The sequence below is a fragment of the Diabrotica virgifera genome, chromosome 1, assembly GCF_917563875.1.
Source record: "Diabrotica virgifera virgifera chromosome 1, PGI_DIABVI_V3a".
NCBI lineage: Eukaryota > Metazoa > Arthropoda > Insecta > Coleoptera > Chrysomelidae > Diabrotica > Diabrotica virgifera.
In genome coordinates this window covers 13,358,316-13,371,538 of record NC_065443.1, presented here as the reverse complement: position 1 = coordinate 13,371,538, position 13,223 = coordinate 13,358,316, and the positions used below count along the sequence as shown (strand labels likewise).

General features: G+C 33.6%; 2 protein-coding genes across 2 annotated transcripts in view; both read right to left on the bottom strand.

Annotated features, from left to right (window-relative positions):
* The window catches only part of LOC114326382 (repressor of RNA polymerase III transcription MAF1 homolog), a 37,996-nt gene extending 28,821 nt beyond the window's left edge, over nucleotides 1-9,175 (bottom strand). The window contains exon 1 of the mRNA XM_050654815.1: nucleotides 8,279-9,175. Within this exon, the coding sequence (XP_050510772.1) occupies nucleotides 8,279-8,620 (342 nt within the window). The 5' untranslated portion in view covers nucleotides 8,621-9,175. The remainder of the gene's footprint in view (nucleotides 1-8,278) is intronic.
* The window catches only part of LOC126887361 (uncharacterized), a 94,336-nt gene that overhangs the window by 54,223 nt on the left and 26,890 nt on the right, over nucleotides 1-13,223 (bottom strand). The window lies entirely within an intron of this gene.

The following is a 13,223-nucleotide window of genomic DNA, read 5'->3' as shown; positions in this document are numbered from 1 at the left end:
AGAATAAGTGCAGTATCAACCTTTAATGCAAGCACAATTATCAACAACACATTCTTTTCATATGGTTTACTATGAGCATCTCCTTTTTAGGGAGTTAATTGCAAGCAATTAACCCTTAAAGCCCAAGGGTGGGTAAAAAATGTCCACCTAATGCGTATTCCCTTGTAACATATTTATTACGTTTAAATTTTTTTTAAAAATTATTTATTGTTAAAAAGACAACCCATTATCGAATGTTAATTTGGTTCTACCAATATTTTTGAAAATAAAAGCAGCATCTTGAGTTAAATATGGATGGGCATAAAAAGTACACCCTTGGCAAAACTTGTTACTAAAGGTTTCTATATAATTTCTCCTTGGTAGGAAGATAATCCATATAATTATCGATGTATAATTACATAATCTACATAATTATCCGCCAATGAGGAGGCTGAAAGAAAGAATATGGAGAAAATCGACAAATCTGAATTACTGGTATGTTAATTTTGATGTACATTGTAATTTTGTTGTAAGGTTTGTAAATTGTTTATATTAATATTTTAGAAGATGCTGTGTTTATTAAGCATAAGATTCTTAAGTTTAATCCATTTTCAACAACTCTCAATAAATATATTAGCTATTTTCGAGGTGGACATTTTTTACCCACCCTTGGGCGTACCTGGAACCTAAAAAAGGTTGGGCGTTTAAGGGTTAAGAAGAACTTCAACATCTGATTAATAGGATTACCACAATGTGTGAGGAATATGAACTCAAGCTAAACACCGCAAAGGCAAAGGTGATGGTTGTCAGTAAAACGTTAATACAACAGGAAGTAGTAACAGCTTATGGTGAACAACTGGAGAGAACTAAGAGAATCACCTACCTTGGTTGTAATCTAAATAAGAAATGGGACATTAATAAGAAATTAGAATATATACAGACTAGGCCAGAGCTGCATTCTTTGAGATGAAGAAACTATCATGTCGAAACAATATTATAATCTTTCAAATACATTTCCCACCTCTCATTTATGTATTGCAGGGGGCTTCAACCTACACTGTACTTGGTCTCATGATAATTTTTGTTCTACGGCAATTCCTGCTCCAGACATTCCTTTAATCGAAGAAGATGCTATAAATATTATGAATCATATATGTTCCTATCAAAATCTTTTCCAACGCAATAACATCTATAATAATGTAAACTCATTACTTGATCTAGTTTTGGTTCATGATGAAAATTGCATTGTCGCAGAAGCTGATGAGGGATTAGTTGACCCCGATAGTTTCCACCCTCCGTTATGCTTTAATTTAAACCGCGGAGATGTTTTAACTGATGAAATGAAAGCTGAAGGCTTTTTCTACGACTTTAAATCAGCAAATTTTCAAGGTATTTCTGATTACTTAGACACTATATACTGGGATGAAATTTTCAGAGACAAAAGTTTAGATGATATGGTCAATATACTTTATGATGTCTTATATGGTGCTATCGATGTTTATGTACCAATGAAAAAGTTTTATACCAGCAATTTTCCTAAATGGTATACCCGAGAGTTAAGAAACTGCATCATTGCTAAAAAGAAAGCTCATAAGAAATTTAAAGTGACCAGGTTACCTCAAGACTATAATGAATTTTCTAGATTGAGGTCGATATGCAAGTCCTTATCAGGTCAAGCATACAATCAGTTTGTAGCAAACGTTGAACATACACTTCCTAGTAACATTAAAAGCTTCTGGAGGTTCGTAAATTCTAAAAGGAACAATAATAGCATTCCGAACACTTTAAACCATAATGGCCAAACCAGTTCCGATGGTCCTACCATAGCCAAGATGTTTGCTCAGTACTTTGCTGCAGTATATAGTGAGGACGAATGTCCTATTCCAAATAGTGCAAGGGCTAACACTAGTTTTAACATTACTGGTTGTGACTTATCTATTTCAGAGGTATATACCAAATTATCCCAGCTAAACATACATAAGGGTCCAGGGCCTGATGGAATCCCACCCAAGTTACTGAAATACTGTAGTTTTAATCTTGCTCGTCCCTTATTCTTTATTTTTCAAAAATCATTACAAACGAGTGAATTCCCTCCCGTTTGGAAAGTTAGTTTTATATCACCGATATTCAAGAATGGCGATAGAAGCATGATACAGAGCTACAGACCTATTAGTATCCTTAATACTATACCTAAACTATTCGAGAGTTTAATATGTGACAAAAATAAGCCTACTATACAAAATGTAATCATTGAATAACAGTATGGTTTTGTTATGGGGAGATCAACTGAAATGAACTTGTTAAATTATACCTCCTTCTTAAATGAAGCATTGGAAAGTAAACAACAGGTAGATGCGATTTATACAGATTTTTCCAAGGCATTCGATAGAGTCAACCATACGTTATTGTTACATACGATTGAACAGTTGGGTTTCTCTGATCCTCTGCTTAGTTGGATTCGAAATTATCTATTAGATAGAAGGCAGATAGTTCGTATTAAGAATTATTTCTCTAATGAAATTATAGTTAAATCGGGTGTACCTCAAGGCTCCCACTTAGGACCTATCCTTTTTAATTTATTTATAAATGACATAAATAAAAGCTTCAATTTTGCTCAATTTCTTCTATTTGCTGATCTTAAATTATTTCACATAATTACCTCTGATTTGGATCACTACAATTTGCAATCAGATCTTAATAGTCTTGTGGAATGGTGCTCACTTAATGGTATGGACTTAAATGCAAACAAATGCCATGCTATAACTTTTACTCGACTAAGACACTTTGAGAATAATTCTTACTTTATACGGGACACTAGGTTACAATTAGTTGACTCAGTTATAGATCTGGGTGTTATTCTTATACTAACTTGAATTTCAACCTACACATTAATAGCATGGTTTCTAAGTCATTAAAGATGCTTGGCTTCGTTAAAAGATGCAGCTATGACTTTACGACTGGTCGTTCTTTAAAATTTCTTTATTGTTCTTTGGTTAGACCACATTTAGATTATGCATCATGTGTTTGGTCACCTCAATATAACTGTCATATTAATAAAATCGAACAAGTTCAGCTTAAATTCTTACGTTATTATGCTTATAAGATGCATCTCACTGGTCAAAGTTATGAGTCTTTACTGCAAATTATTCGACTTGACTCATTACAGAGTCGTCGTCAACATAAAGATCTTTGCTTCTTATATAACTTAATTCATGGTCATAAATTCTGTATCCCACTTTTAAATAAAATTGGTCTACATGTACCTTCAAGAACCACCCGTTCTGTGACCACCTTCCACGAGGTCATTAACCGCACAAATTATGGTTCAAGTTCCTATCTCTCTAAAACTATTAAATTAGCAAACACATTATCTCCGCAAATTGATTTCTTTGTGAACGACTTTACTGCGTTTTCCACACAATTACATTTATACTTAACTTAATGTTCTAATTTCAAGACTGATTTGTCAACTACTGTTATTGTCTTTGTTCTAGGATAAGTTGTATTTGTCAATTTCAAAATGTTCTAGCTCTCAATTGTTAAATGAGAGCAACTAATTTTATTCTTTGTTGTTGTTTGTTATGTATTTACCAATTTTGTACCTACTAGATCTTATTCTTTTTAATTTGTGTGACATTTTAATTGTATCATGTACTAATGGACTTCGGTCCGTAAATAAATAATAAATAAATTACTTTAAGTCTGAAAATGTTATGTACTCTCTACTCTTTTGTATGGTATATATTAAATATACACCATATACACAATTATGGTGTATATTAAATAAATTTTATTGTCAGAGATATTATATATTCTCTACTCTTTTGTATGGTGTCAACGGTTGGACTTTTAGTCCCAGCGCATATTGAACCTAAGCGAGTCACAACCTGCGCCGGTGGGACGGGTGACCTGTGCAGTTATTTTCCTAGCTTGCCGCATATTAAACACAAGCTAACCCGACCGTCAGCTGTCGCCGTAACGAATAGAGACGGGCAAAATAAGTGCAAACGTGTAACGGTTACTATTGATACCGGTTCTCAGTGGTACTGAGTACAAATACTGATTACAAAATACTGATGTATCTGATCCTTGTACTGAGTTGAGTAGGCAACTAAAAAACGGTAGTTCCCTACATGTAACTAGTAACGTTTTAAAAATATCTTACACGTCCCTAGAAGTCGTAGCGGTATGACTTTCGAAAACATCGAATTTGATCATAAGCGGGGTGCATAAACATATATCTTACACTGAGTATTCTATTTCTACATACCTTTATAATAACAAGCATAAGTTAAACACTGCATTGATTGTGATTGCAAAAACGGTTCGCATGTTTTAAATAAGATTTTTGCTGATTATAGCCTTGCTTAACAAAAGTCTAATAAATATATGATGACAAGTTTAAAATTGATCGACTTTGTCGATAACAGTGTCATTAATAGATATTTTTACCATGAATCATTTTCCAATGATTGTGTGGATTTAGAAATACATACTAAACAATTTTTTGATCTGTATAAAGGAGATTATAATTATGACACATTATGGTACTCCTTATTTTTCAAATAATATGCTTTTGTAAACACATAACTTTGATTTATTGGCAAAAGCCACACTAACTACAGAGCCGTGCGGTACATCTTTTCAATATGATGCAAGTCTTCGAAATGCCGCCTATTAAGTATTACAGAAACTTAACTTTTATTTTTATTAAATGAACCTACACAAAATGAAGGACACCTTTTATTTTAAAAGCAAAACTTACTTTATAGACCTGGATCCAGCAAACTGAAAATTTGTTAGTAGCTTAACGGTGTCTATTCGGTCAAACTTTGATGTACAGGAACACTGGAACAGGGGAAGGTTTAATAGTGGAACAGTTTAAAAATTTGGAACGTCACATTACGAAAATGTCCCATGTATTTTGTCGGACAGAACAACCAATCGATTTGTTACCCTATCATTAAACTCTCATTCAAAAATCAGACTGCTATTACTAACCAACATGATTCCTGTTATTTGACATGTTCTTCCTGTTTCACTCATTAAAATGCCCAGTTAGTGATAAATACCAGTCTAATTTTTCCATGAGAGTTTAATGAAATGGTAACAAATTAATTGGAAGTTCTGTCCGGCAAAATATATGGAACGATTTTGTAGTCTGACGTTCCAAATTTTTAACCTGTTCCACAATTAAAACTTCCTCTGTTTCAGTGTTCCCGTACATCAAAGTTTGTCTGACGAGACACTGTTAAGCTATTAACAAATTTTCAGCTTGCTATTAATCAACTTTTTGTTGGTACGCGGGATCCAGGCCTAGAAATACAATGTCACAAATGATGGCGTAATCCCTTTTCTATAGGTATAAAAATTTTGTAAATATCATTCATTTCTTAAATCTACACAACATTATCATTAAAAACCGTTAAGCATATCTGTGAATATCGCACAACCCTCAAATAAAATGTGTCATCATACCGGGCTTGTTCATGCTTAAAAATAAAATATGTAGACAAGATATAAATATATGTAATAGGTAAGCAGTTTTTGCAACCACAATCCAATCACAATCAGTGTTGTTTATAATAATAGTAATTCCGAACGAGTCCTATTAGCTTTTCTACATCCATCTCGAAAACAATACCGCAACTGAGAATTGAGTCACGCATCCCACGACACCAGAAAACTGTACGCCAATGACAAACGTTCGCATGCTAGACCTGGCACTGTATTCACTGATATTAGGATGCGCAGAACTCTCTACGCACCTCGCTGGTGCCAGGTTGTTTTTGCTTAGGATCAATTTGCGCCGGCACTAATGGATGCACTTCTCAAGAATCTGAAAGCCTTTGAAATCTGGGTGTATCAGAGAATCCAATGCAATTGTTAATTTGTTTGCTGAATACTTTTCAAAAACTTATAGTGATAGAGATTGTGATTTGCAGGATAATATTTTAGATTCTGGTGACATCAACTTATCACAATTTACTATATCTCAATTTGTCATTTCTATTTTGTCTATATATGAAAAACTTTCCATTTTGGATAGCAACAAGGGGCCAGGTCCAGATGGTCTTCCACCTTCTTTTCTTAAACACTTAAGCTTTTTACTTTCGAGACCTCTTTTTCACATTTTTAACCTGTCATTAAAGACCAGGATGTTCCCAGACTACTGGAAAACTAGCTTTATTACCCCAATACTAAAATCTGGAGATAAGTCTCAAGTGAACAATTATCGTCCGATTAGCATTCTGAGTTGTATTCCCAAAGTTTTTGAGAGTCTTGTTTGTGACTATTTGTCAGCAAGTTTAAAATGCTGTTTTATCGACCAGCAATTTGGATTTCTCTCTAGCCGCTCCACTGAACTTAATTTATTGTCATTTACCGACTTCCTTGTGGAATCTCTTGAAGGTGGCTTCCAGGTTCATGCTGTATACACAGACTTTACAAAGGCGTTTGACCGGGTAAATCACAACATTTTAATCAATAAGTTGAGAGGTCTGGGTATCCAGGGTGAACTTTTAGAATGGTTGTTATCCTACCTATCTGAAAGAATACAAATAGTGCGTGTTCAGGGTTTTCAATCGTTTGAAATTAAGGTACCTTCGGGAGTGCCACAAGGGTCACACCTTGGACCCCTTCTATTCAATATCTATATTAATGATATTGTCTCCTGTTTCCACTTTGCTTTTTTCCTAATGTTTGCTGACGATTTAAAATTATATTTGAAAATCGAGAATGATGGTGACTGTCAAAAATTACAATCTGACTTGGATCGGTTGAGCTATTGGTGTGATAACAACGGAATGGAACTTAATGTTAAAAAGTGTCACTTAATGGTTTTTGGTCGAAATAGAACTCCTGCAAATCATATCTATACTATTAAGGATTGTCCTTTAGACTCTGTATCTCAGATAAAAGACCTAGGTGTTGTGCTCGATTCCAGCTTATCCTACATCCCCTATATCTCATCTATTGTCTCAAAATCACTTCAACTTTTAGGGTTTATCAAACGTTGTGCAAAAGACTTTCTAAATATCCCATCCATAAAAGTATTGTATTGTTCACTTGTGAGACCTCACCTAGATTACTGTTCATGTGTTTGGTCTCCACACTATAACACCCATATTCTAGCTATTGAGAGAGTTCAGCACAAGTTCTTAAGATTTGTTGCATTTAAACAAAATCAGAGGGTTCATGAAATTAACTATTCTAATATAGAAAAGTCACTCAACATAACCTCTCTCCAAATCCGACGCATGCATAAGGATCTCACAATGTTTTATAATATACTACACTCCAATAATTTTAGTCCTCAACTATTGGAGAAAATTAGCCTCCATGTTCCCAGTAGACAAACGAGGCTAATTCAACCTTTTTACATTAGACCGCATCGCACTAACTACGGACACAACTCCTTCATGTCCAGAACACCTAGATTTGCTAACCAATATTCGGAAGGTTTAGATTGTTACAGTTTTCCAAATAAATTTAAAGCTCAGCTTAAAAACTGTGCGTGATAACTTGATATCCTTGTGTTTTGTACATTTTTTGTTAATGTTTGTTATTTATTTAATGTTCCTAGTTTGTATGATTAAAGTTTTTAAATTTACTTTAGGTTAGGTTATAAATCTCCTGTGATTAATGTTTATACTGTATTTTAATTGGGTGATTGCCCGTTGATAAATAAATAAGTCGGGTGGATAGAGTATACAACGAAGTTGTTTTGCATTTAATGGGAAAAGTTATGGATGTAGTCAGAACAGTTAAAAATAGCAAAGTTGAATATTTTGGCCATGTTATGTGATACCCAGAGAGACATAATTTACTCCATTTAATAATACAAGGCAATGTAGAATTTTTTATTTCATTAGTAGTTCCAAAATGACACAAAATCTAGGCATGGGATAAAAAAGTTTATTTGAAGAAAGTGTATTTTTTTGTTCTTCTTAATGGCGGCACAGGCTCGTTTTTTTAATATTGTATTTAATTACAGAGTAATTTCCACACACTACTATATTTTTCAAATTGGGCTCTGTACCGCCATTCTTTATTATATTACGAATACATGTGCCAAATATCTCAAAAAAATATTCAAAATTACAGCCACAATCTTGGAACGCATTTTCGCTGTATTTGTCATCTTTACAACTAACAACACCTTAGTTATCTGTTATCAGTCATTATATTTTATATCACATAAAAATATTGCAAAGTATAGCTGGTTTGAGTCATACTTATATCATCTTTATCTATTGCATTTTGTAATCAACTAATCAAATAATATTTATCTACCTACCTTAACGTTCATGAAGTCATAGTCTGGAAAAGCCGAGTTTAGTGTTGCTATTAAGTAAAACAGAGTTTTACGGCTAATAGTATCACATAAAGGGCCTTCTTCATCCCCAGAAATACTTCTGCTGTATTGGGAATGGCCTGGGGAGACTCCTTGAGGTGGTGAAAGTGCTTGTAGATCACTGGGATTGACACCTTCAGCGTTGAATCTCTTATAGAGGGCTTTGTCAGTGCCTGCCATTTTGCATGAATAACTTTCGATACGACCAATGATTTTGCTGTCGCCTGTTTGGATACATAGGGCATTGTTGATGGCTTCAAATCTTGTACTCTCTAGCAGCTTCATCTTGGCTGGTGTAGTATAAGTAGTAACGAACTCAAAACGATTATAAAACACTTGTGACCTTTATATGGATTTATTGTCTAAACGGTATGCAAGCACTACTATTAAATAAACAGTTTTTAAACATTGCTGTGGGATGTATGAATATTCCTTTTCTTTTGGAATGAAGGAGATTAACCGTCGGCACAAAGGTACGCCTTACAGATATCTTGCTCAATAGGTAATTTGGGCACATTACAAACAGTTTAAACCAAATGATAACCACTTTGCAAGTAGTTGGAGAGTTTTAGTTCAGATTTTTGGGATACAAACAAATAATTTCACACACAAAACAGATATAGGACGAGTCCACTATTTTCACCTTCCTTCGAGAACACACACAAATTATATCACTTTTAGCTAGTGTTCAGAATAATCGCAGTCCCTAATCATTTTCACACTACGATGGCACAACAAACTTGCTAAAAATTTTATAATGAATGCTGAAATACTAAAAATAGAGGGTCAACAATAGCTTGGCCGCAGTACAAAGAAACAAACAACTTCAAATATGAATTGACATTTGACTGTCAGTGACAGAAATAGCCAGGCAATGTTGTCGGATCGTTGCCGTTACAAATCTTTGACAAGAAATTTTTTAATTCAATTTTTTTACAATGAGTTATACGAGTTAAAGTTCGTTTTGAATATATCTTTTTACTCTATTTCATATTTTATTATACAAATAAAATTGTTATAAAACGAGTCGTTGGATAGATATTTAATATTTCTATTCCTTGTGTTTAAATAGTTTCTTGAAAGAACCATTAAATTTATAACGTTGGCAACGCAAGTAAGTTCCGAATAAAAACGCTTAGATAAGCATACCGTCATACTTACGTCTTTGTTCTTATCATTGTTTTCTGGTATTATTGTACGAGAGAGAACTTCGTGTATATCCCTTGTTTCCTGGCACGGTTGCGCAAACGACATAAGGTGAAACCTTGAAATTTGTTTTTAAACAAAAGTAAAAACACATACTCTTCATCAGTTATTTTCGTCCATACGATTTTTTATATTTTTATAATTAGTAACAGCTGTAATTATATAAGCGAAACGATGTTTAGTTCTAATAAATACCGTATAATTAACTCATAATGATGTTTTTTGGCAAAAAAACGGTATTTGATAGGTATTCCTTCGAAAAACAGTAATTAAAAGGCAAGGATATTTTTTAAATAAAACGTTTTTGAAATTTTGATTTATTACTGATGTTGTTTGTAGTGTTTATCAAGTTTTCATGGACGTATTTATAATTTAGAGCTACCAAGACATTAAGCTAGGTATTCACTATGTTCGCGAACCTCTTGCACTCCGCGCTCCTGCAACTGCTCCACTTATTGCACTTATTAGTCATTGTGGATACGTTCGCGCACTATTGGACGGTCTGGGAGCGCAAACGTATCCAGTATGTGGTGCATTTGCAGGAGCGCAAGAGATTCGCGAACATAGTGGGTACATGTCTTATTTATTTACACCTATCCCTCGGATTTTCTGTTGTCCAGGAGGATTTGATGTCTGATACAGCTAAGAATGTTCTAGACTATTTTTCCCTTACTGCATAGTTAAAAATTTTGTCTTTTAACAATAAATAATTTCAAATATCTTTTACTTATTGTTGTTTATTTCCAATCTTTCGAAGGTTCATCTACAGATTTAACCCTTAAGTTTAAGTACCTACCTACTCGCAAGTACAATGGAAGGCGGTAGGAGGGCGAAAAAACCCAGGACGAGATGGTTGGATGACGTGGAACACGACCTGAAAACCATGAACATTAGACAATGGAGGAGAAGGGCACAGGAGAGATCTGAATGAGAGGACATAGCCAGACAAGACAAGCAAAGACCCATCCAGGGTTATGATTCTTAAATAAGAAGAACCTACTCGCAAGGAGCCTGAGAAGCGCCAATAAGCAGTTTCTAATTTGCAATATATTTTGTGCAACCCTGCGCAAAAATATAAAAACGATTCCTGCTTCATGTTCACCACATAAGACTTCTTCTTTGCGTACCGTGACCAAAATTTTAGGCGTGGGTAGCTTTCATGACAATTTGCCGATATCGTTCTCGATCTTGCGCGGCATGTAATAATTGATCTGCTAATAAGCCATTCCATTGACGAAGGTTTCGGAGCCATGAATATTTCTTTCTACCTCTTTTTCCCTCCATCTTTCCGTTGGGTATTAACTGCAGTATCCAGTATCTGTTACCTCTCATATGCCCCAGGCATCCCTTTTTTCATTTTTATCATCTTTGTAAAGTTACCTTCGGCTTGACCTAGTCTGTTTACGACTTCTATGTTTGAAATGCATTGAACCCATGATATTTTAAGCGTTCTACGATATGACCACATCTCGAAGGCTTCGAATTTGTTCATCATCATGATCCAGATTTGACATCCATATAGTATTACAGGAGATATATAACATTTTAGGCCCTTGATTCTTAGTTTTAAGTTCAGCTGAGAATACAAACAAAACTAGGGAAATAAATGGCTTAAAATTTGGATTCTGAAAAACAACTACATTGTTATCTTATGTTCCTAAAGAGATCTATGTTAAGAGATCTAAAAGCGTTTTTATACTATCCACAATGCACTAAATTAAAGCACAAAGGCTCAGATGGTTTGGTCACACACAAAGAAGAGGGGTAGAAGAACTGATCAGGAAGATATTGAACTGGAAACCAGTAAAAAATAGACCTAGAGGAAGACCGAAAATAAGATGGGAAGATCAACTTCTAGACGATATATCAAAGATGGAAATTGCAAACTGGAGAGAAATTATTCAGGACCGGAGAGAGTGGAGGAAGATAGTAGAGAAGGCAAAAAAAAAACATCACAACCTATAAACGAGACAACTTAAAGGAAACTGCGGACTAATCCACCGCGTGAAATGGATTGAAAGAACTCATAGTATTTGAGCGACCTATACTCTAACAAGAGTGAACGGTCCATATATCATGCACTACAATTTCGAAATTGATAAAAACACAACTGGAGAGGAAAAAACCTGTAATTATATTGCTAAAGGAGAAGTGGCTACAAAGGACAAGTTATGTGCTATCTACAATGTGGGGAGAAGAACAAGAAGGTAGCCTTTGGTTGTATTTTTCCATTTGATCCACATTCGCACTTTCAATCACAATCACACTTTGATCCACATTCACAGCCATAATAATGAAAGTCATTGAATGCAGAGAAGAAATTTTTTTAAAACTGGAAATGAGCTAGTAAAAGAATATAAAAAAAGAAAGTGTGTGTACTTTGTACGCACGTAAGAAGTTATACTTCTATTATATGATTTAAACGAAATTAATATACTTTTATTTATATTTTATTTAAATATTAAACTAATTTATACTTACTACTTGTCAAACATTTTTATTAAAACAGTGCCAAAAATTAAAATAATAAAAGAATAAAACACACACAAACACATTAAAAAATGCCACAAATGATTTCTGAACAATAATTGTCGGAAAATTTTTGAAGTTCTACTTCTTTAGGCGCGATTGAAGGTGATTATTTATGATTAATCTGCGAGCATGCGCACACCGACAGTATGGTATTAGTCATTATACGGGCTCTGATTGGGTGTTGAAATGATCTGTCAATAATAATTGTTCAATATGGAGGTAAACAAATGTTGTATAATATATTAGTTTTATTGTTGTGAGGACAGGAACAAAAAAGTTTATAATTGTAGTGACTTTTTAAATAGTTTTTAAAAGCAACAGGTACGTAATAATAATTGTAAATGTATCAGTATCGCAATAAAAAATTACATAACCTATTTGGAAAATGTAAAATAAACCTACCTAGTATGTATGTAAAATAAACCTACCTAACCAACAAAATTTCTAAAAATATTCATGTAATATTGTTTTCTTGCTCGGTTTTGTTGTGTTGTAATATTTTAATTCCGTAGACATCAAACTAATGTGCTTAAATTCGGAACTGTCAAGTTGTTCAGTTGCTCTATCTTCCAGTAAGATGCATATGTCACCCGTAGCCGATATCTGAAGGTGCTGGAATTTAAACACAATGTACGTGGGTTCAATCCACAATACAAACTTTTATTTTTTAATTTTTTATATACATTTTATGATTGTAAGTATATTATTATATTATTTTTTTTTAAGAAAATACGTATTTAATTAAAATTTTTCCAACAATTATTGTTCAGAAATCATTTGTGGCATTTTTCAATGTGTTTGTGTGTTTTATTCTGTTATAAGTATAACTTCTTATGTGCGTACAAAGTACACACACATTCTTTTTTAACTAAATACGTATTTTCTGAAAATAAAATTATATAATAAATATACTTACAATCATAAAATGTATAAAAAAAAATAAAAGTTTCTATTGGGGTTCGAACCCGCTTATCAGCGCAGTTAGTATTGAAATTCATTCACCTTAAACGCTTCGCCACGGAGACAATGCGTCATTATGTGCGAATATCGACTAACTAAACGGATTAAACTTTTGACAGTTCTTGATTTTGAATTGAAATGATTTAGAATTGAAAAAATACAACAAAACATAGACTAAGAAAACAATATA